Source organism: Bubalus kerabau, chromosome 15 (assembly GCF_029407905.1).
Source record: "Bubalus kerabau isolate K-KA32 ecotype Philippines breed swamp buffalo chromosome 15, PCC_UOA_SB_1v2, whole genome shotgun sequence".
Lineage (NCBI taxonomy): Eukaryota > Metazoa > Chordata > Mammalia > Artiodactyla > Bovidae > Bubalus > Bubalus kerabau.
In genome coordinates, this window is record NC_073638.1 from 67,394,764 (window position 1) to 67,420,081 (window position 25,318).

Below are 25,318 nucleotides of genomic sequence, written 5' to 3' on the forward strand. Positions count from 1 at the left end.
TACAGAGCAGATGCAATTATTATTCCAATTACAAAAAAAAAAAAAAAGTAAAAACTCAGGGTGGGCAGGAATTGAGCTCAAGTGGATCCTCTTAACCTGAGGCCCCACCTCCTCCATCCATCTTCCCAAGCACGCCATCCACACACATCACCCGAGAAGTCGCCAGACAAAGCACTCAGAGCAGGCTGCAGGCTCTTGCTACTGAGTGATATGGATAAGGGGCACCTCTGACACTGAGCCCTTGGGACGTGTCAGGCACGTGACAGTGACAATTCCACCCAGTTAAACTCCTTGAGGAGTACTTTTTTTTTCACTATTTGGCTGGAATGGGTACTAGTTGCAGCACGTGGGATCTAGTTCCCTGACCAGGCATCGAACCCAGGCCCCCTGCATGGGAAGCATGGAGTCTTAGCTAGTGGACCACCGGGGAAGTCCTGAGGAGTGCGTTCATCACAGCTCTCGTGAGAAGCACCTGCTGATGTCAACTCTGCTTTTGCTCTATGCGACAAGACTATATGGAAGGTGGGCCAGTTCACAGGACCGGTTTCAGGTCACACTATGATCATGAGATAAGCCAGGAAGGACAACGTGCAGACAGATCATCTTTACGAATGAGAGGAAGCACTGGTCCAAGGTAACAACTCAAGCCAAGGACAAGCTACAAAAGCGACTGGAATCACAAAGTTTTTACAACTGGTATTTATTTACAATCACTCCCACTTCTTCACCCTGAGTGGTCCCATTACATCAAGGAAGGGGCACTGGCTCCATGAAGAAGGGAATGAATTCCCACTTTCTACAGTCCAGCAGGGATGAGGGGCTTGGGGAGGCTCTGGGCTCAGGGAGACGGGCACACTGCGGGGACCCTGCCCTGTGGGGTCGGTCTGGCTCCTCTGACAGAGCAGAACTGTGGACATCACCTGCCTGACTCCCTGCACGTGTTCCACAGCAGAAGCGAGCTCAGCCAGCAGAGTGAACGCTGGACAGGGATGTACTAAGATGAGCACCACAACCTGGGCCTGAATCCCCACTCTGTCAGGTAGAGGCAGCTGACCCAGAAACACTCCCTCCCTCTCCCGCCACGGCTGTCACAAAGTCCCCCCAGGAGCCTTGTGGGGACAGTGGCTTCTGCCCACCAGCTTCAGAGAGAGCAAAAGGAAGATGAGTGAGAAGAGTGTGGGGGCCCGGATGCCACCTCCCGACCCAGCTGCTGTGCCTTCTGGATGCCAGCCCCCTTCTGTGCCGGGCCCCCACCCCTGCGGTGGGCACTGCGGGGGCCTCCACGTGCTGGGGGGTGGCGGGCAGGGCGCCGGGGCCCGCGGGCCACCTCACTTGCTGGCCACGGCGGACAGCTGGTCCCGGATGCGGCCCAGCCCATCTAACATCGTGTCCAGCGTCTCCTTACTCAGCTCCACGGTGATGGCCGACACGGAGGGCCTGTCCCCACAGAGACTGGGATCTTCCTGGATCTGAGAAGAGAACATTTTCCCAGAGTCAAGGCTGCCTCTCTTCAACCCGCAGGCCTTACCTGGTTCTGGTGAAGCTCTGAGGAGAGGCTCTTTGCTCAGAGTCACGAGTGCTAGTCCTGGAGTTACCCAGCAAATGGGGGCAGGGCAGGAGCCGTCTTAGGGGCTCCAAACAGGAATCGGAGAAGCCCAGGCTCCCTCACCCTCCCGCCCCCAACTCAGCGCTCGAGTGAAAAATACCGCCTGGGTGTATGCTGGCACTTTAGGCTGGGGCTCCACGGGTATGTAAGAATCCGCCAGGATGCAGGAAAAATATTACAACCTCTAGTTATATGTGTTTGCATCTTTTTTTAAGTGAGTCTTACACTAACAGTTAAAAACTTAAGTTGTCAGCGGCACCCTTTGTTTTCATTTTCTCACCGGTGTTGAGTTTCTGGCTGTCTGGTGGTTAACCAAATACAGCATTACCTTATCTAGTTTTAACTAAAACCTGAAAAAAAAACAACAAACTGAAACTGTTAGTCGCTCAGTCGTGTTCAACTCTTTGTGACCCCATGGACTATAGCCCACCAGGCTCCTCTGTCCGTGGGATTTTCCAGGCAAGAATACTGGAGTGGGTTGCCAGTTCCTTCTCCAGGGGATCTTCCTGACCCAGCGATCGAACCTGGATCTTCTGCATTGCAGGCAGATTCTTTATCATCTGAGCCCCCAGGGAAGCCCAGGTTTTAACTAAACAAACCCTAAAAATAGGTATGTGACTTAACAAGATTCCTGAAAATAACTGTGAAGATACCACCAACGAGGCAACTGCATGTGAACAATCAAATGAAGAACTGACACTTCTCCAACTGCTAACAGGCGCCCCTGTTCAGCGCGGTAGAAACAGCGACAGCCCCCTTAGTTTGGACAAGAATCCAGGCAAGTATACCAAACCTATCAAGAAGACAATTTGAAATTTGAGTGCGTGCTCCTATCGTTAAAGCCAAACCTTCCTGTTTAAGTGTTGAAGGTAACCTTTAGGTTCAACAAATTATTTTTAAAATTTGTATCTCATGTCTGTCTTATTTTTTAAAAAATATTTCTACTTTCGGTATAGGTTTTATTATGACTGTACTATGCTAATTCATGTATACTTTCTAAATAAACACTCTGCACTTTAGGGGTGCTACAGCTTCTTAATTTATGGGGCTAGGGGCTTCCCTGATGGCTCAGCAGGTAAAGAATCTGCCTGCAATGCAGGAGACACAGGAGACGCAAGTTTGATCCCTGGGTCAGGAAGATCCCCTGGAGAAGGGAATGGCTACCCACTTCAGTATTACTGCCTGGTAAAATTCCATGGACAAATGAGCCTGGCGGGCTACTGTCCAAAGGGTTGCAAAGAGTCGGACATGACTGAGCGACTAAATACACACACACAGATCCTATAATTTTGGAGACCGGCATTTCCGCTGGTCTGTGGGACACAGATCCTGCATGCCCTGCCCCCTGCCTTCTAGTGAGCATGACGGTGGACATACCTTCATCTGGAGCAAACAGGTGGGGACGGCCATGCGGCTGATGCTGTCTGAGGAGGTTTTGATGTCCACCCTCCAGTCCAGGTCCACCAGGCGCGGCAGAGAGACTGTGGGGATACAGCTCAGCTCAGCCCTCGCACCACCGAGTAACCAAGCCTTTATGACGGGCAGCTCTAAGGGCTGCACACTTGTAAGGCCCTTAGTCCACACCGCAAGCCTCTGAGGGAGACAGAGAGATGGGGCCCGAGACCCCACAGCAAGCCCTGGGCCTTCCTTACCACTGCTCGTGGCCCCCACACTTATTATAGTGTGGACTCCTGGTGGACAGCACCTCCAGGCTTCTGCCCGAACACCTAGCCCTCCAGACATCAAGGGAAAATGAGGAATGAATGACACAGGTAGAGAAGATGAGGCCGTGGCCTGAGTCTTAGGAAATGTGTAGCTTTGCCAACAGCAGAAAGAGCTTTTGTTTGAGAGACACACAGGCTTGGCTTCAATATTCCTGTTTAACCTCTGAGCCTCTGTTTGCTCATCTGTAAAATGGGGATGATCCCCACCCCGTTTACAAGGTTGCTGGGAGGACTAAATGAGCTAATGCAGGCCAAGTTCTGCAGCACTGTGACCGAGTTTAGTGACCATTTATCAAGCACCCAGTTTTATTCACTCTTTCACAATAATTTCAATTATCATTAATTTGTTTCCTAATGGAAACACAGTCACTGTAAGTACTTTCTGCTTTGGACAGAAAGTTTTTTGTTTTTTTTAACAACATGCCTTATAATCAGAAACAATATTAAAAAGTAGGATTAAAAAGAAATGCAGAACAACCACTAAGTGGGTTAATTCACTTTGGTTTTAGTTAAAAACTCCAGCAGATTCAGGGTTAGGGCTGGGGAGGAAGTGGGGTGGGGAAAGAGGCAGGTTCCTTGATACTCACTCTGATTCGCTTGGGCTTCAGCTCTCCAAGTAGATCTGTTTAGGGAAAGATGAGAAAAACAGAATGGAAAAGGGATGCCAACTGAGTCTTCCGATAATGAGGCCCGTGGGCCTGGGCCTCCGCTCCTTCAGTAATCTTCAAACCTACAATCCCCTCCTGACAGGAGAGGACCACAGAAATGCCCCCCTCCAAGGAGCAACTGTTTGTTTTACAGAATCGAGTGATGTAGAGGCCACAGCTGTTCAGTTTTCAGCTTAGGAAAAACAAGAGAAGGCTAAATGCCCTGTAATCACATTGTACTGCTGTTCTCAGAGACAAAACAGAAAAGGTCAACTCATCCTTTGTCACTAGGCATCTCCTACACAATGCTGGCACCTTACATAAACCACACCCAAGCAGGCCTAACGCTACAGCAAATCCCGCCACGGCGAGATGCAGAGTCAGAGTAAAACGTGGCTACCCATGAGAAGGTTTCTACACAAGCAACAAAACCCTTGGTAAGTAACGTTATCCGTTGGGATTATCACAGAGGTCTGTTGAAGCCTGCTGCTAACCAGCAGTTAATCAGTTCTGTTTAAATTATATGTACTGAAAAGGATTTTCCCAGGTAGAAAATGTACAGATAATTCACAAAAGAAATAAAAATGACCAATAACATGAAAAAGATATCTGACATCACTAGTACCAAAGATTCATGCGAGCATGCTACGGCACTTCAGTCATGCCCAACTCTTTGCAACCCTGTGGACTGTAACTCGCCAGGCTCCTCTGTCCATTGGATTCTCCAGGCGAGAATGCCGGAGTGGGCTGCCATGCCCTCCTCGAGGGGATCTTCCTGACCCAGGGATCGAACTCGGGTCTCTTGTGTTTCCTGAACTGGCAGGTGTGTTCTTTACCACCAGCACCACCTGGGAAACCCAGTAGCAAAGATACGTAAATTGAAATGAGGTACTGTTTGCCATGTGTAAAACTTGGAAGTAAAAAAAAAAAAAATTCCCCCAGTGCAGGTGATGGTGTGGGGAGAGTGGCACTCCCACGTCCTACTGATGGAGAAATAGTTGGGGCAGTCTTTCCAATGGCTGACTGGATAATAAAAAGCCAAATGTCAATATCACCATTTACCAGCAAGGAGACAGTTAAGCACAATGTGAGCAAAGGTTCCCCAATCAAGTGTTCACTGAAGTGAAAACTGCCAACAGCCTAAATGTCTAACACTAAGGTATCTATTAACTAAATTATACATAATTTCTTCATATAATGAAATACAGTTAGCCATTAAAAATAATACTGAAGGTAAATATTTATCACCCTGGAATATCATTCATATTAATACTGTGAACTGAAAACAAACAAGTTATAAAACGGCACGACATCACTGTGTTAAACACAAAAGCAAAACAAAAATCCCTCTCTCTCTGTGAAAATGGAAAAAGTACATCCCTCGAAAAAGGTTTTCTGTTAAGGAGTGAACACTGCTAACCCTCTGGGGGGTGGATTTAATGGTTTTCTTCTTTTTTTGCTGACTTGTGCCTGCCTTTCAAGAATGAGCATATTTTATCTAGAAGAGAAATTGAAACATAACAGCATTATAAGAAACTCTCAAGAAATGAGCACTTACATGTGTTCCAGGATGATTTTTGTCAGCAGGTTTTTGAGGTTTTGGTGGAAATTTTCAGGAAAGAGTGCCAGAATCGCCTCGGCAGAGGAGAGGTCACGGAACACAGCCAGCCTGGTGAGGCGGTGCAGGGCTTGGAGCAACTGCGGGGTAGACGGGGAGCCTGGGCGGTGAGGGGCACTGGCACAGGGGACAGGGCGCCATCCCCTGCTGGCAAGAGGGCCTGCCGCACGCTGCCACTGTCACTCACGCGGGGCCTCAGAAGTCCAGAGGCCCTGGGGGCCCAGCCACTGATGCCCACGTGCCTCGGCCTGCCTCCAAGTTCACCTGTTGCTTAGAGGACACGCAGCTGCCCGACCAAGCATGCTATCAACCTGCCAGAAAGTCTCTCTGCTGGTGGGCAAAGGGCTAATAAAGCCCGTGTTTTTCCTGGTGCACGCACTCTGACCTTAAGCTAACTTTCTAGCCTGTTCCCCTGGTAATGTGAGCGAAGCAGCAAGTCAGCTGTGTTACTAGGCAACGCTGCACTGGTCCCTGCCGCTGGACCGGGAGGCCTGTGGAGACACCAGAGCCCACAGTTTGGGCTTCCCCAAGTGTGGCCACACGGTCCCTGCCAGCACCCGAAGCTGTGCTTACTGCAGAGGTACTGGCTCCGGGGGAGTCTCGGGTTTTCATCCAGAGTAGCTGGAACGTCACCTCCTTACCCCTAGCTGTCACCAGGGAGGGCGAGGAGAGCAAAGAGCTCCAGGCTGGCTGTGCAGAGCCCCCTGCGGAAGGAGTGGCTGACACTGCCCTGCTAGGACACTGTCCAGGTTCCACCCCGGGTCGTTCCAAGTGCGTGTGTAGCCAAGTGTGGCCTGTCCTCGTCTTGTGAGTATCACACTGCTTAGCTGAACCTAACAAGATGCCCCGGAGGTAGTTTTCTCTGCCTTAGGGCTTTCTCAGATGCCATGGGAGGTAGCTCAGCTCAGAAAAGCACAAGTGTGGCTTTCGTGCACACCGTCTAGGTAACAAATCTGAAAGTGAAATGGTCAAGAGCTCTGATTCTGGGTATAGTCTTCCCATCCATGCCTCATTTATCATAACGATGTGAAGGTTCAATGACAACAGCTATTTTGGGGGGTGGAGGGCATAGTTGCTTTACAATACTATGTTAGATTCTGTTGCACAACAGAGGGTATCAGGAGAAGGAAATGGCAACCCACTCCAGTATTCTTGCCTAGAGAATTCCCACGGACAGAGGAGCCTGGCAGGCTACACTCCATAGGGCCACAGGAGACGGACACAACTTAGCAACTAAACCACACCAAAGTGTATCAGCTCTAAGTATACATATATCCCCTCCCTCTTGGGTCTCCCTCTCACCCCCTCATCCTACAGGGGTGCCTCTAGAGCACAGAGCTGAGCTCCCTGTGATACACAGCAGGTTCCCACTAAGTTCCCTAACATTAAAAAAAAACCATCTGTAATGTCAACAGACAATTCAGGGGAAAAATTCCCTTGGACGTGGCAGTGGCTGGGACGTCAATGAAGAGACTGATGAGCTGAGAAGCCAGTGGCCAGAGGTCATTTCTGACCACACTTACTTGCTCTGCCTCCTCCTGGGTCACGGACAAGCTGGAACACGTAACATCCAAGAGATTCTTGGAGCCAAGGGCTGAACTGGAAAAGCTCTCTTGGCACAGCTGTCTGACAACATCTTTCGAGGAGGCCTATAAATTAATTCACAGATGGAAAAAGACAAAACAAGAAACAAACTCAGACTCTGAAAATACATTTCTTAAGAACATAATACAGTCTCGGTCAAGGTGTAACACCTAAGAGGGGCATAGGACACTTCCATTTCTGGGAAGATGATGCAGATGTACTTTTTCTTATTTTTGCTGCTAAACATGGCTAAACTCCCCAGGCACTCTACAGAAATGTAAGATAATGCTGAAAACGGAGAGAAGGCAGACCTTCTAGGGACCTCATGACCAAGGAATGACACGGTCATATTATGTCCTGAGACTGCGGACCTTGTTTAAATTTTTTTTCAGCTAGCTTTCTCTTTCACTGCTCAGGTAGCACGGGGAGTGTGTGTGTGTGTGTGCTGGGGGGGAGGGTGCGGCTTCATGACTACCGAATGGAGATGAAAGCCCAGCTCCCCTGTTGGTTCCTGCTGACACTCTAACGTGGGGGCTCCTTGCTGCCACAGCACAGAGGTGGAAGTTCTGGCTCCGTGTAGTCTCCACTCATGCCAGGGGTGGTGGAACCCGCCGGTGGGGATGGGAGTCCAGCTCCCTACTTGGCTTTCTCTGACGCCAGCTGCCGGGGCTGCTGAAACACGGTGTTGCAACCTCACACGGCGGGAGTCTGTGCCCCCCAGCCTTTGCTGACACAGTGGGCAGCGGGGCCACGGTTTTTTCTGTGGTGCTTTGGTGGAGTAAACAATTACTATCTAACAGTTTTCTCTCTTCCCAAGCTATCCCTTTCTTGGTCTTCGGTAAGAGAAAGCAAGTATTTGCTGGAGTTTCTTTGTTTTCACTCACTGGGCTCCTGGGTGGCCCTCTTCTTCAGCTCAAAGTCTGGGACGTATGAGCAAAAAAGAAAAGCCACTGTCCGATGGTGGCCCTAACTGTATGTAGAGGAAGTATTTAAGATAACTATATCATAAATAAGGGACTACTTCACTCTACCTGGTAAAATGATGATACTGATATTGCCTCTGAGATTGTGATATTATGTAAATAAATGTAATAAGTTGAATAAGCACTATAAGAGTTATAAACAGAATTACATTTTAAAGCACTATAGATAAATCAAAATGGAATTCCCCCAAATAGTCAACTGGTCAAACAACCCACAGAAAGGCAGAAAAATTAAAGAAACAAAAAATAAAGGCTAAGTGGGTTAAAACAGGGGTCCCCAACCTCCAGGATCTAATACCTGATGATCTGAGGTAGAGGTGATATAATAATAACAGAAATAAAGTACACAATAAATGTAATGTATTTACATACCAAAACCATAGCCCCCAACCCAGTCTGTGGAAAAACTGTCTTCCACAAAAATGGTCCCTGGTCCCAAAAAGGTTGGGGACTGCTAGATTAAGAAATGTGATCAGTTAAATGCTGTCTACAAGGAACTCCCTTCAAATATAATGGCAGAAGCAGATTAAAAGTAAAAGAATGGAAAAGGAGATCATGCAAACAATCAGGAAACCAAGGTGGCTACACGACCATCAGATAAAGCAGACTTCACAGCAGAGAAAATTACCAGAGACAGAGAGGGACATTAAATAACGATAAAAAGTTCTGTTCACCATGAAGACATCCTGAGTGTAAGCACTCAGCAAGAGAGCTACTACATATGGGAAGCAAAAGCAGAAGTGAAAGGAGAAATCGACAAATCCATAAATACAGCTGGACTCCTTAACACCCCTCTTTCAACAATTGATACAACTAGACCAGACTCAACAAGGATACAGAAGAACTCTGCAACACCATCAATCAACCTAATTGACATTTATGGAACACTACCCAGTAACAACAGAATACACACTCTTTTCAAAAGCTCACTGAACAGGTACCAAGAGAGATGATATTCTGAGCCAAAAAACAAACCCTAATGAATTTAAAAGAACTGAAATCATACAGAGAGTGCTGTCAACTAACACAATAGAGTCAAACTAGCAATCAATAAGAAAGATCAAAGAAATGTGTCCAAACATTTGGAAACAATAATCCACAGACTAAAGGGACAGTCTCAAGGGAAAGCTTAAAAATATATGAAATAACTTATTTCATTTATTCAAGTGAATAAATGAAAATGAAATACAACACCCCAATTTTGGGGATACAGCCAAGATGGTGCTGAGAGAGAAATTTACAGCACTGAATGCATACATTAGAAAAGAGGAAAAATCTCAAAAAAAAATAACCCAAGCTCTCATCTCAAGGACCTAGAAACACATGAGCGTAATAAACCTAAAGGAAGAAGGAAGGAAATAACAAAGAGCAGACACCAAGAAAAATAAAAACAGGAAAAAAGGGGAATGGATGGAACAAAAACCTGGTTCTTTGAAAATATCAAACTTTAAAAAATTAATTAACTAAATTAAATAAATTAATTTAAAAAAATTAACAAACTTTTAGCAAGACTGACAAAGTTAAAAAGAAAGGGAACACTAATTACCATTATCAGGAAGGCAGTAGGGCATATTGCTACAGACCCTGCAGATATCAAAAAGAAAATAAGAGAATAACTAAATACAAACAACTATACACACGTAAATTTGACAGTTTAAATGAAATGGATCAATTTCTCAAAAAACACAAACTACCACAACTCTCTCAACATAACATTGAAAACTTGAACAGTCCTGTAACTATTAAGGCAACTGAATTTGTCATTTTAAAACCCCTAGAAAAGAAATCGCCAGACTCAGATGGTTTCACTGGAGAATTCTAACAAACATTCAAAGAAAGAATTAACTAATTCTACATAATATTTTTCTATAAAACAGAAAAGGAGGAAACACTTCCCAATTCATTTGACAAAGGTAGCATTACTCTGATACCAAAATCAGACAGAGAATATATGTAAAACCAACCAAACAAGCAATAAACCAATACCCCTCATCAAAAGAGATGCAAAGATCCTTAACAAAATACTACCAAATAGGATTTAGCAATATATAAAAAGCATTATTCACTATAACCAGGTCGAATTTACTCCAGGGATGCTAGCTAGGTCAATCCAGTATTTGAAAATCTATGTAGTCCATCATGTTAACAGGCTCAAGAAGAAAATCACAGGATATCAATCAATGTAGAAACAGCAGTAGGTAAAATTCAACACCCATTCTTGATGGAAACTCTCATAAAATTAGGAATAAAGGGGAACTTCCACAACTTGATTTAGAGCATCTACCAAAAAACCTAGAGACAGCGTACTTAACGATGAAAGACTAAAGTTGGGAACAAGACAAAGCTGTCTGCTCTCACTACTGTTACTCCACATAGTGCTGAAAATTCTAGCCACTAAAACAAGGCAAGGGGAAGAAAGAAAGGGTTTGCAGATTAGAATGGAAGAAATAAAACTGTTCCTATTTGCAGACAGCATGACAGTCTATGACAAAGCCCAAAGAAATGTACAAAAAATTATTAGAATAAATGAGGTCAGCAGTTTGCAAATTCAAGAGACACACAGAAAAATTAGGTGTATTTCTACACACTAGCAATGAACATGTGGACACTGGAATTAAAAGTACAATATCATTTGCAACTGCTCAAAAAAAAAAAAAAGAAGAAATACTTAGGAATCAATCTAACAAAGCATGTACAGGACTTTTATGCTGAAAATTACACAGCACAGATAAGAAAAATCAAAGATCTCAATCAATGGGGAGACACACCATGATCATGGATTGGAAGATCCAACACATCAAAATGATGTCAATTTGCTCCTACATGATAAACAGATTTAACCCAATTCCTATGAAAATCTCAGCAAGTTTTTTTTTTAAAGATATATCCAAGATCATTCTAAAATTGATATAGAAAGGCAAAAGAATTATAATAGCTAAAGTAATTTTGATAAAGAATGAAGTAGGAGGAATCCATCTGCTTGATTTTAAGAGTTATTATATAGTGATGGTAATCAAGAATATATGGTATTTTCAGAGGGATTAACAAATAGATCAATGGAACAAACCAAAGACCTCTGAAGTAGACCTATGCAAATATGCCTGACTGATTCTTGACAAAATTGCAAAAGCAATTCAACAGAGGAAATAGACTTTTCAACAAAGAACTTGAACAACTGGATATTCATAGGCCAAAGGCGGAGGGGAACCTCAAAGTGTCTCACACACCTTATACAAAATTAAGGCAAAACTGGTCACGGACTTAAACGTTAAAACATACATAAATGGAATATATAAAACTATAAGCAAAAAATAGGGGAAATTTTTGAGAGCTGCTGCTGCATCGCTTTAGTTGTGTCCGACTCTGTGCGACCCCACAGACAGCAGCCCACCAGGCTCCCCCGTCCTTGGGATTCTCCAGGCATGAACACTGGAGTGGGTTGCCATTTCCTTCTCCAATGCATGAAAGTGAAAAGTGAAAGTGAAGTCGCTCAGTCGTGTCCCACCCTCAGCGACCCCATGGACTGCAGCCCACCAGGCTCCTCCATCCATGGGATTTTCTAGGCAAAAGTACTGGAGTGGGGTGCCTGCTAGGTTCTTCTGTCCATGGGGATTCTCCAGGCAAGAATATTGGAGTGGGTCCATGTCCTCCTCCAGGGGATCTTCCCAACCCAGGGATCGAACCCAGGTCTCCCATTTTGCAGGGAAATTCTTTACCATCTGAGCCACTAGGGAAGCCCCAAGGAACACAGGGTGAACTCTAATCCAGTATGACTGAGCCGTAATTAAAAGGGAAATTTAGAAACAGACATGCCAACTGGGAGAACTCCATGTGAAAGTGAATGCAGAGACTACAAACATTAAATATTATCAGAAACCCACAGACGGTAGGAGGGAAGCACGGAACAAACGATCCTTCAAAGCCCTTGCTGCTGCTGCTGTCGCTTCAGTCGTGTCCGACTCTGTGCGACCCCACAGACGGCAGCCCGCCAGGCTCCCCCGTCCCTGGGATTCTCCAGGCAAGAACACTGGAGTGGGTTGCCATTTCCTTCTCCAGTGCATGAAAGAGAAAAGTGAAAGTGACGTCGCTCAGTCCTGTCCGACCCTCAGCGACCCCATGGACTGCAGCCTACCAGGCTCCTCCTTCCATGGGATTTTCCAGGCAAGAGTACTGGAGTGGGGTGCCATTTAGAAGGAACCAATTTGACCGACATCTTGATCTCATACTTCTGGCCTCCAGAACTGGAAGACAATACATTTCTGCTGGGTGACCCACCAATTCTCTGTAGCTATACACTAGGAGAGAATATGTGCAAACCACATATATAACAAAGGACTGCTGCTGCTAAGTTACTTCAGTCGTGTCCGATTCTGTGCGACCCCATAGAAAGCAGCCCACCAGGCTTCCCCGTCCCTGGGAGTCTCCAGGCAAGAACACTGGAGTGGGTTGCCATTTCCTTCAATGCATGAAAGTGAAAAGTGAAAGTGAAGTCGCTCAGTCGTGTCCGACTCTGTGCGACCCCATGGACTGCCACCTACCATGCTCCTCCGTCCATGGGATTTTATAGGCAAGAGTCCTGGAGTGGGGTGCCATTGCCTTCTCCAAACAAAGGACTACACGCTCGAATATATAAAGAAACTCAAGAGTAAAAAGCAAACAATGCAATTAAGAGTATGAACAAAAAACATAAACAGATATTTCTCTGAAGAGATACAGATGGTAAGCACATGAAAAGAAGTCCAAAATCATTAACCATTAGAGAAATTCAAATTCAAACCACAATGAGGTAGAAAAACACGCCTATCAGAACAGCTCAAATAAAATATAGTGATGCCAATAAATGCTGGCGAGGATGGGGAGAAGCTGGATCATTCATGCACTGCTGTTGCAAATGTAAAGTGGTATAGCCATGCTGGAAATTTTGGCAGTTTCATAAAAACAAAACAAAAAAACCCCAAAACATGCAACTACTAAAAGATCCAGAATTGTGCTCCTAGGCATTCATTTCAGAGAACTAAAGACTTGTGCTCAATACAAAAAAACTGCATACAAGGGTTTACAGCAGCTTTATTTGTAATAGCAAAAAACCCTGCCGATGTCATACCATGGAATACTACTAAGCAACAAAAAAGAAAGAATTATTGATACATATGGCATGGATCAATCTCCAGAAAACTGGGCTCAGAGCCAGTCCCCAAAGGTTGTATATTGTATTGTTTCCTTTATAGAACATATTTGAAATGAGAAAATTATAGAAATGAAGAACAAATTAGTGAACAAATTAGTCAGAGTTCTGAGAGGGAGTGAAGGCTGAGGGCAAGTGGGTGTAGCTCTGTAAGGGGAACATGAAAAACCCTGTGGTGATGGAAAATGTTCTGCATCTTGACTATCAATGTCAATATCCTCGTTGTGGTATCATACCATAGGTTTGCAAAATGTTACCACTGGGGGAAACTGGGTAATGGCAAATAGGATCTCTCTGTATAGGGTGTTTTTTTGTTTTGTTTTGTTTTTCTCTCAACTGACTGTTAATCAAGATCTCAAAATTAAAGTGCGTGGGGAACTGGTAAGGCGGATCTAGCGATTACTACCCCAATGCACCAATCCCAAAAGCCAGCCCCAGAGACTTTTAGTAGGGCACCTTCGTACACCACCTTCGAGTCCATTGTCTTGTTTTCCCCACTATCCTGTCAAAGCGATGCTAATTTTGTTTCTACTATTAAAAAGCTCGGAAAGGCGCGACCACCTGCCAGGGGTCACAGTGAGAGGCAGTGGCAGAGTCGTGGCTCCAAATCAGGGTTGGTTTATTCTCAACTCCTGCTCTGTCCAAAGTCTTGGAGACAAAGGCGCGTCTTGCGCTGGCCCCAGCCCTCCCATTTACCTTCAGCAGGCTCTGGAGAGCTGCAAAGTTCTCCGCCGTCAGCGCGGCCATCTTCCCCGAGTCACGTGACCGAGGTAGGCGTAGAAGCGCGGTCACGTGGCTCCGATAGCTTCGCGGGGCGTACCGGGAGCGGTAGTCCTTCTGGGTGGCGGGAGCGGCCTGAGTTGCGGAGCGAGGGGGTGGGGAGGCGCGGAGCAGGGCGGGGAGGCGCCGAGCAGGGCGCGAAGGCGGGACTGCTCAAGCCGGGGGACTCGCGGACCGTGGGATTTGCAGGACGCAGGCGCTGGATAGTTTTCAGGGGAGGAAATTGGCTTCCCTGGTGGCTCAGGCGCTAAAAGCGTCTGCCTACAATGCGGGAGGCCCCGGTTCGATCCCTAGGTCGAGAAGATCCCTGGAGCAGGAAATGGCAACCCACTCCGGTACTCATGCCTGGAAAATCCCATGGACAGAGGAGCTTGATAGGCTACAGTCCATGGGGTCGCAAAGAGTCGGACACTACTGAGCCACTTAACTTTGTCTACTCGCCAGGTCCCGAGAAACCTGATTTTCTCGGCTCGTGTGGATGGGCTGGCTGATTGGGGGGCTCCTTGGAAACGTAGCTGTTCTGGAGTGATTATCGTACCTGGCCGCTCGGAATTAAAATGTGGCTGTGCACGTCATTACAAATTCTTGGAATGTACGCCCCAACCCCCACCCCACCTGTCTGGAAGATTGCTTTCATGTGTACAGTTTCCTTTTTGTCCCTGGGGTAGGTAGGAGCTGGTAATATTAACCTTATCCAAATGAGGTTTTGATGACTTTCCCTAGTCCTGGAGGAGATCCATTCTGATAAGCAGCTGGGGAAGTTTTAGGGAGAAGGAGTAGAAAGGGAATCCAATGAAAGATATTACCTAACTAGGTTCCTATGACACCTATAGCCGGGTTAGGAGGTGTGGTTCATGGAAATGATTTAATTCATTGATTTAACAAAATAATTGGAACAAATGTAAGGATGATTTTGGGTAGACAGTACTGGACTCTTTGATTTGCCCAGTGATTAGATCCCATCTTGGAACAGATTCAAATTGTAAAGTCCTGGAACTTGGTTTTGAAGAACCACCTACCTCCTCTGCCCTCCATCCGCCAACCTCTGACAGTTCCCTTATACATCTTTCCTATCTAGTTGTCTTTCTTTTTCCATCCCCAGTGCCTTCATGAAATCTGGCTCAAAACAGGTTCTGATGAATTTAAGCCAGAGAAAGAATGTCTAACTGTGAATCCAGAAATTGGTCATTAGTTTTTCTGCCTTCTATTTTTTCCCGCCTCTTCACCACACAAATCTCTCCAGAGAACTTTTCATATCATGACAGCTTGTTTTCCTGGGACCAAGAGATTCAGCAAAAAGAAATCAGACCCCCCCCCCAAAAAAAAAGAGTACTGAGAAGCTGTCTAGTTTATAACTAACCTTAAACTAAGTTAACTAAAAGTTTACAAGTAATCTTAGATGTGACATACCATCACTTCTGACACCTGCTGTTGGTCACACAGACTAAAGTGGCACAATGTGGGAGGGGACTTCACAAGGGTGTGAATACCAGGGAGCAGGGGTCTTGAGAGCCATCTGGGAGGCTGGGGAAAAACTGAAGCCTCTGACCAATAGCCAGCCAGAAACTAAAAAGCCTGCAAACAGCCTCATGACCAAGCTTGGAAGCAGATTCTTAGCCCTGGTAGAGCATTGAGATGACAGTGGCCATGGCCAACACCTTGAGTACAACCTCACAAGAGATTCTGAGCCAGAACTGCCTATCTAAACCACTCCTGGATCTCTGGCCTTATGAATGTTTATGGTTTTAAGCTGCTAAGCTTTGAGGTAATTTGTTACATAGCAGTAACAACTATTCCATGGAGGCAGAAAAGCATAAGGGCTTTAGAATTTAACCTAAGGTTGAATCCGAACTCTCCATGTTGTTAACTTACCTTGAACAAATTCTTGAACTTCTCTGGGCCTCTTGAACTTCAGCTAAAGCTGATGTTGATCAAAAAATGATGTTGATCACACCCACTTGCCTCAGTGGAAGGAGCCACCTAACAGTTCTCCTTGCCCTTGTGGGCCGGCATGCTGTGAGGGGAATCCTGGGCTTAGTCAGTGCCAGGCAGGGCCTGCAACCCTGCATCAGATCATCCCATTTTGCCAGGACTGCCCACACTGCCACTGCCATGTTGCAGCTAAAGGTGTGTCTATGGCCTGAACAGTTTCCAGCAGTTTCTCAGCCATGAACATTTACATGGGAAGCAGCAGAATGAATGTTAGAGTTTACTTGCATGATTTGGTCTCGCACTCTGGTTTTTGTTAAACCTAGTCTGATTTCTTTCCAGTACTGGGTATATGGATCTGTGCTTGGTTTCATTTACTTAATGACACCAATTTATTTAATAAATGTAAATTTGTATTATTAAATAAATGTATTAAATAGATTTACTTAATACATGTGCCATGCTCCATTCTAATCATTTCACATTTCTTGGTTTATTTACTTCCTATATCAATCTGATGTGATACACACACACACACACACACACACACACACACACAGAGTACTATAATTTTTACCATTTTACATAAGGGGGAACTGAGGCACAGACAAGTCAAGTTAACTTGTCCAAGTTCACACAACTAAAATTTTGGCAAAGCCCAAACTTGAGCATTTTAGCTCCAGAGTCTGTGCTATCTCCTTGTCTTCCTGTAGCTGAAAGCTCATGCTTCTTCTCTCTGGATGTCTGACTACCTTCCCCAGGGGCCAGAACAATCTGAGAGTGTTCCTGGACACTCAACCCAGTGGTATGGTAAGATGATGAGTGGAAGGGGTGACTTGGGTTTTGGAAAAAGACCCAGGTTCAATTTCTGGCTCCTGTAGGCTTCTGGCTGGTTATTTCATCACTGAACCTCAGTTTCTTCATCTGTAAATTAGGAGCAAGAATAATTTTTTAAAAATACCTTCTGACCATTAGAGGGTCAAAAGGGTCATTGACTAAGGATGACTTACACCCAAAATGGGGAAGGATTATTTATATGGAGACTTAGTTCTAGCCATTGGCTGCACTGAAGGGCAGAACATTCCTGTGCTCTGGGAAAGAGTGGGCATTAGGATCATCAACCATCTCTGTTTGGGACACCAGGCTTTCTTGCTAACACTGGACGGTCTCAGGCAAACCAGGCTAGTTGGTTACCCTTGTTTGAGCCCTGTGCTTTTGAGGAAAACCACCCTTTGAGAGCTCTTGACCTGTCTTCTCCAGTGAGGCTGCAGTGAAGAGAGTGATATGGATAGAGTTTCTTTTTAATAGAAGGTAATTAAGATCCCTTGGAGAAGGAAATGCAACCCACTCCAGTATTCTTGCCTGGGAAATCCCATGGACAGAGGAGTATGGTGGGGTACTATCCATGGAGTCACAAAAGAGTTGGACACAATTTAGTGACTAAGCAACAGCAATTAAAGGGACTTCTTTTGCAGTGGTTAAGGCTTTTCCTTCCAATGCAGAGGGTGTGGGTTTGATCCCTGGTTGAAGAGCTAAGATCCCACATGCCTCATGGCCAAAAAACCAGAACATAAACAACAGAAGCAATATTATAACAAATTCAATAAAGACTTTAAAAATGATCCACGTCAGAAAAAAAAAAAAGCTTTAAAAAAAGAAAAAAGAAGGTAATTAAAGGCAGCAATCTTAGTTTTGAGGGGTTTTTTTTTGGTAACAGCTTTATTGAGATATTAGTCTTGTATACAATTTACCCACTTAGGGTGTAACAATTCAATGGATTTTAGTGTTATGTAACCATCACCACAGCCAATTTTAGAACATATTTTATCACTCCCAAAAGAAAAACTATACCCTTTAGCTATCATTCTGCCAACTCTCTTCATCACACCGAGCCCTAGGCAACCTCTAATCTCCTTTCTGTATCTAAAGATTTGCCTATTCTAGACTTTTCATATAAATGAAATCTTATGAAATGTGGTCTTTTAATTAGCTTCCACTCAGCCTAATGTTTTTTCATGGGATGTCCTAATGTTTGGATGGCCTGTTTCAGCACTTCATTCCTTTTGACTGTTGAATAATTTCCATTGTGTGGATACACTACATTTTGCTTTTCCATTCATCATTTGATGGATGTTTGGGTTGTTTCTGCCTTTGGCCATCGTGAATAATGCTGCTGTGAACACTCTCAAACAAGTTTCTGTGTAGCTTTATGTTTTCATTCCTCTGGGAGTATATACCCAGGACTGAAATTGCTGGGTCATATGGTAACTCTGTGTTTAACTTTCTGAAGAATTGCCAGACTGTTTCCCATCGTGGTTGCACCATTTTACATTCCCATCAGCAGTGTCTGTGGGTTCCAGTTTTCCACATCCTCACCAATGCTTGTTATTATCTGTCTCTTTGATGGTAACCATCCTAGTGGGTGCGAAGTGGTACCTCATTATGAGCAATCTTGTTTTGAAGTTGCTTTTGCCTACCAAGCACTTTTGGTCACCTAGACTACTTATGTTCATTTGAGGTGATTGATGGAGATTACAGGGGCATGAGCCCTCAGTCTGCCCTTTGGTCCCACCACCAAGTCCCGGCTTTATCAGGGGAGTGCCTGCAGCTGATGGATTAGGCCAAGGGACTGCAGTCCTTTGGGGAGAGCCCCCTCATCTCACTGGCTGACCTCTTCTTCACCCCCATTTCATGGTCTGAGACAGGGCTGCTCATCTTTTTTTATCTTAGGCCACCTATTCCAAGTCAGAGAGTGGGTTTGAAGTGGCCTGATCAGCGGACAGGGAATCTGCCAGCAAACGGGGGGCAGAAGATTTGAAAACGACAGGCGTGGCCTGGTGTGGAAAATGACGTCTGTGGCCAGACCAAGCATCACAAGGTACATGATTTGAGGCTGATTTCGCAATAACAGTTTCTCAGGAAACGTGTCAAAATTGGGAAATTCGACATAAAAATCCAGGTTTCTGGGTTGTTTTGAAAATTGACAGGCATGGCCATGCTATCGCCACCTTTGCATGTTGCAGCGGTCGCCCAGAGCTGAGCCCTGGCTGCCTGTGTATCCTGGCTTGGGTGCTGGAATCCCACTGTCCCAGCTGCTCCCTGTTGTGTCGCAGTTGGCCACCTGCCTCATCCCTGAGGGTATTTATTGGCGCCCAACTTCCCTGAGGGACCTAATGGGGCAAACTTAGGCCATCATGAGCAGTGAGGCTGCATTTGGGTATTCGAGACCCTGGGATTCCAGCCATCCTCATGCCTTCTCCTCGTGAGTCTAAGCAAATCCCAGGTGTAATGTGAGCATCTAACTTGTTGTTCCTGCTTCTTAAGCAATTTTTACAGGCCAAGTAATGTTTCATGAATTTTGTATTGTTGTCGTTTAATTGCTCAGTCATGTCCGACTCTTTGCGACCCCATGGACTGTAACCTGCCAGGCTCTTCTGTCCATGGAATTTTCCAGGCAGTGATACCGGAGTGGGTTGCCCTTTCCGTCTCCAGGGGATATTCCTGACCCAGGGATCGAACCCGTGTCTCCTGCATCTGCTGCATTTCCTGCATTGACAGGTGGATTCTTTACAACTGAGATGCCTATTAACTCATTTAATCTCCATGGTAATCCAAGGATGATCTCAGCTTACAGGTGGGAAAACTGAGGCTCAGAGAGAGGAAAAAAAAGAACCCTCATAATCTATGAGTTCAGTTCAGTTCAGTTCAGTTCAGTCGATCAGTTGTGTCCGACCCTTTGCGACCCCATGAATCGCAACACACCAGGCCTCCCTGTCCATCACCAACTCCCGGAGTTCACTCAGACTCACGTCCATCGAGTCAGTGATGCCATCCAGCCATCTCATCCTTCTCCTCCTGCCCCCAATCCCTCCCAGCGTCAGAGTCTTTTCCAATGAGTCAACTCTTTGCATGAGGTGGCCAAAGTACTGGAGTTTCAGCTTTAGCATCATTCCTTCCAAAGAAATCCCAGGGCTGATCTCCTTCAGAATGGACTGGTTGGATCTCCTTGCAGTCCAAGGGACTCTCAAGAGTCTTCTCCAACACCACAGTTCAAAAGCATCAATTCTGTGCTCAGCTTTCTTTATAGTCCAACTCTCACATCCATACATGACCACTGGAAAAACCATAGCCTTGACTAGACGGACCTTTGTTGGCAAAGTAATGTCTCTGCTTTTCAATATGCTATCTAGGTTGGTCATAACTTTTCTTCCAAGGAGTAAGCGTCTTTTAATTTCATGGCTGCAGTCACCATCTGCAGTGATTTTGGAGCCCAAAAAAATAAAGTCTGACACTGTTTCCACTGTTTCCCCATCTATTCCCATGAAGTGATGGGACCAGATGCCATGATCTTCGTTTTCTGAATGTTGAGATTTAAGCCAATTTTTTCACTCTCAACTTTCACTTTCATCAAGAGGCTTTTTAGTTCCTCTTCACTTTCTGCCATAAGGATGGTGTCATCTGCATATCTGAGGTTATTGATATTTCTCCCGGCAATCTTGATTCCAGCTTGTGTTTCTTCCAGCCCAGAGTTTCTCATGATGTACTCTGCATATACGTTAAATAAGCAGGGTGACAATATGCAGCCTTGACGAACTCCTTTTCCTATTTGGAACCAGTCTGTTGTTCCATGTCCAGTTCTAACTGTTGCTTCCTGACCTGCATATAGGTTTCTCAAGAGGCAGGTCAGGTGGTCTGGTATTCCCATCTCTTTCAGAATTTTCTACAGTGTATTGTGATCCACACAGTCAAAGGTTTTGGCATAGTCAGTAAAGCAGAAATAGATGTTTTTCTGGAACTCTCTTGCTTTTTCAATGATCCAGCGGATGTTGGCAATTTGATCTCTGGTTCCTCTGCCTTTTCTAAAACCAGCTTGAACATCAGGAAATTCATGGTTCACATATTGCTGAAGCCTGGCTTGGAGAATCTATGAGTAGTCAGTGGCAGAACCAGGATTTAAAGACAGAAGCTTCATCTTGTGAGCTTGCTCACAACAGAGTGTCTGGTCTTTGAGGGGGTCCCAGGGATGCTCTTACATAATGATACATCTGGTCTTGCCAACTGTAGCTGACGTGCGACACAGCCAGGTGACTGTCCGGGCCGGATGCCCCCTCATGAAAGCCAAGAGTTGGAGTGTTTGAAGACGAGATAGCTGTGATTCTTTTCAGCTCTAACTTGTGGTGAGCCTCTGAAAATTGGTAAGAGAAGAGCAGAGGGAGAGGAAGGGTCACTTGGCAATTCATCATGCCTGGAAGACTAGCCTGGACCGGATCGGTCACTCCTGACAGGTGTCCCCTGCCCCGCACTATGGGCTGGGAGTCGGAAGTTGCTTTCCCATCTCTGACCAGGCTGGGGGCTGTGATTAGCAAAGTGCACAGCGCGCCAGACCCAGGAGGGTACTGTGGCCTCGTTTGCCATCCTCCCGTCCCCAGGAGTAGCACAGCAGTGGCTGGTGACACACGCCATTGTGTCACAAACACAGGGCCTCTTTGTTTCCTCCGTCCACAGAGAGGAGGCTGGAACAATGGCCTTGAATGGCACTTTGCTCTCCTTTCTCCAACGTTACACTTGTTTTTTCAGTTCTGGAACCAGCTAAACAATTATTTCCTGCAGGGGGTGTCAGCTTTTTATCTTTTCCGCCTATTCCTCTGCCAGTCCTCAGGGCCCGGGGCAGTAGGAACTGAGTGGACAGTCAGGCCCAGGGACAGCTGGGCCTCCTCGAAATGTCATCTTCTCAGGAGGCTGAAGGGCTGTGGTACCTCACCTGCCCTGGAGGAAGGAAGCAGACCAGGTAACACGGAAGCGGCTGAGAGCTTCTAGCATGGCATGGGGGCTGGAGGTTATGGCTGAGTGTCCAGCCCGAGGAGGGTGGGTTTCTGATTTCAAGACACCCTGCTGGCTTGAGAGCCACTGTCTGCCGGTAGACAAAGAAGCAAAAGCAGCTGAGGTCAAGTTCCGCCACCTACTGAGTAGGGAAGCACGCTTCCTGTCAGACCCCCCACTCAATGCCTCTGATGTCTCTGGGTGACCAGCAACTTCAGGGTCTTTGTGGGTTTGTTGGGAAGACTAGTTCCCTAATGATAGCTGCCCTAACTAAGCTCTTACTCTGTGTATTGCATATGTGCACATACGACTATAGGTATCTGACAGTATTGCTAGCAATTAGAGCAAACAGTTATAGCGTGTGCTTTCCATTCTTGCTTGATTCAGACCGGGGCAGTCTGGTTCTAGAATCTGTGCTTGCATCACCACACTTCTTGGCTGATGTCCTTTACAGCAAACCAAGGTTATTGTAAGCTTTCACTTTGAGGGGCACTGACCTATAATACTAGCTATATGTAACCATGTGTAATGCTAACTCCCGTGTCAGGTGAGGTTCTAAATGTTTTGCATCTGTTTCCTCATTTATTCCACATAATGAACTCTATTTATTCCACATAAACTCTATGGGGTGGGTACTTCTATCATCTCCACTGTATAGATAAGGAAAGTGAAGTACAGAGACATTAAGTATCTTGCCCAGGGTCACACAGCTGTCAGGTGGCAGGGTCAGGATTTGAACTCAGTTTTCTCTGGAGCCTTATGTGAATCTGAAGCCTGCCCTACCCTTCAGCTGGCTGGGAGCTAGTCTCCTTCTCTGGATCATGAGTTATGGAGGGTGGTGTTCTGATCCTGGCTTTGTAGAACATCAGCACTTGAGTTGTCAGCTCCAGGAACGCAGAAGCTCCTCAATGGTTTTCCTGTTGTTCCTTGGCTTTTGCTGAGCTCAAGGAAGATGGAATTGCCCAGAGGTGACAGGGAAGGAATTTGGAATGATAATAATTGCTCAACGAATGCCATCGCTTACTTAGCCAGCAACAGGCTAAGTAAGCGAACAGATATTAAATAAGCAGAACTCACCAGGTATATTCAGGAAGCCAACTTTATTTGTGTCTATTGCTGCCTCTAATTTTTTTGTGTGTATGTGCTGCCCTTCTCTTTCCTTGCCTTGGGATGAAAATTAGGGCAGCTCCCTGACTTCTTTTTTTTAATATATATTTTTTGCTGCTAGATGTTATGATGGGCCTTTTTATTTTTTAAGTCTTTATTGCATTTGTTACAAAATTGTTTTTGTTTTATGTTCCGGTTTTTTGGCCAAGAGACCTGTGGGATCTTAGCTTCCAGACCAGGGATCGAACCCACACCCTTACGTTGGGAGATAAAGTCTGTTAACCACTAGACTACTAGGGAAGTCCACTGCCTCATTCTTCTGATCACCTTTCTAGTTCCAACACTGTTTCAGCTCAGTAGCTGATACACTGAGGTCTGTGCAGTAACCCAGACCTTCAATATTGCATCCAAATGGAGACTAGTCTTCCTCCCCCACTGGCTGGGCCTGGTGGGTGTTAAACCTGCTTCTTTGTCTCTTGATACAATGTTGTGGATGCTACAGAGAATGCCCTCCTTCCTTAACTTTGTGGATTTCTAAACTGCCAGTCCCTTGAAGCAGGTGCCCAAGACTCTTTCCTGAGTCCCCAGCATCCAAGCAGTCTGTCTGAGTCAGAGAGGGTTGCCAAAACAAATGGCACAGACTAGGTGGCTTAAACAACAGAAATTTATTTCCTCACAGTTCTGGGGGCTGGGGGCAGAAATCAAGGTGTACGCAGGGCTCGTTTCTCCTGAGGCTCTCTCCGTGGCTTACAGACGACTTCTTTTTGCTGTCCTCACGTGGCCTTTTCTCTGTGTATGTGCACCCTATCTCTGTGTGTGTCCAAATCCCTCTTCTTGTAAAGATTGGACTGGGGCCCATGCTAAATGCCTCTTTTTGACTTAATCATCATTTTAAAGTCACATCAGCAAATATAGTTATGTTTCAAGGTTGGGCACAGAGTTTCAACATATAAATTTGGGAGCACATAATTCAGCCATATCAGACGTTCTCGGCTTCTTTCTCCACTCTTCCTGGTGATTGTCTTAAAAGAATCTATACAAGGACTTCCCTGGTGGTCCAGTGGTTGAGACTCTGGGCTCCCCATGCTGGGGGCCCAGGTTCTGGAATGGTGATGCAGGAAGAGGTGGGACATGGAGGTTATTCTTACAACAGATTCCTACCAAGGAGGGCTGAGTGCTGGGGTGAGGGGATCAAAGGGACACATTCCATTCCTCTTAGAGCTGCAGCCCAAGGAAAGGAGCAATTCAAACGCAATCTTGCAGAAAGACAGAAAAGGAAATTAGGGAGGAATTGGGGAAGTTTGGATACAGATTAAGTATTCAGTTATTAGAGAATGATTCATTTTTTTATAGGTGCTATTAGGGTATTATAATTTAGATTGGAAAATAACCCTCAGCTTTTTTTTCTTTTTCGGAGATGCAAGCTGAAATGTTTTGAGCTGAAAGATCATGCTGCCTGTAATGTGCTTGGAAACAGGAGATGTGAGTTTGATCCCTAGGTTGGGAAGATCCCTTGGAGGAGGGCATGACAACCCACCCCAATATTCTTGCCTGGGAAATCCCATGACAGAGGAGCCTGGCGGTCTGCAGTCCATGAGGTCAAAAAAGAGTCAGACACAACTGGGTGACTAAACACCACCACCACCTGCACACACACACACACACACACACATACTGAGAGAGAAAGCAAATATGGTAAAACGTTATCAATTGTTGGGAGTGTATGAGAGTTCACTGTAGTATTGTACTGTTCTTTTGGCTTTGACTTTTCATAATAAAAATTTTAAAATACAGTGTAGCAAGGGCATTAATTGGAAGTAAGATACAGTGGAAACACAAAGAAGGGCTCCTACTTGGATCAGATAGATGAGAGAAGCTTCCCAAAGAAAATATCATCTAAGACCTGAGAGATGAGTGGTCAATAGGCAGGGGGTCGGGGAAGAACTGATGGGAGAAGGTTCCAGGCATAGGTAATGGCATGGTCATCTGTTTTGTGCATGAAGGCCTGGTAATCTGTTTTGCTAGAGGAACAAAAGGATATTGAATGTGAATATAGAGTGAGAAGCAGAGAGTCACCAAGAGGTGAGATGGGAAAGGTAAGCTGGTCCTGTAGAGTTGTGGGCTGGGTAGGAGGGCTTGAATTTTGTCCTGATCTGGGTGGAAGCAAGGAGGTTGTGTTTCAGAAAGATGTCACTAATGAGTATTAAGCCATTATCATCTGGCAGCCACTGTTCTAAGCACTTAATCTAGATTGGTTCACTTAATCCTCACTGTGCCTTTCCCAGGGACCTACAAAATTAGCCTCTCTATTTTAGAGATGAGGCAAACAGGCATG

At 45.5% G+C, this 25,318-nt stretch overlaps 1 protein-coding gene across 1 annotated transcript; it reads right to left on the bottom strand.

Annotated features, from left to right (window-relative positions):
• Nucleotides 1-658: 658 nt before the first annotated feature.
• Nucleotides 659-14,147, bottom strand: COMMD9 (COMM domain containing 9). Its single transcript, XM_055549321.1, has 6 exons — nucleotides 14,044-14,147; nucleotides 7,119-7,244; nucleotides 5,536-5,675; nucleotides 3,918-3,952; nucleotides 2,984-3,087; nucleotides 659-1,469 (listed from the first exon to the last, which is right to left on the bottom strand). The coding sequence occupies exons 1-6, from the start codon at nucleotides 14,092-14,094 to the stop codon at nucleotides 1,329-1,331; spliced, it is 597 nt and encodes a 198-aa protein (XP_055405296.1). The 5' UTR covers nucleotides 14,095-14,147; the 3' UTR covers nucleotides 659-1,328.
• Nucleotides 14,148-25,318: the final 11,171 nt, after the last annotated feature.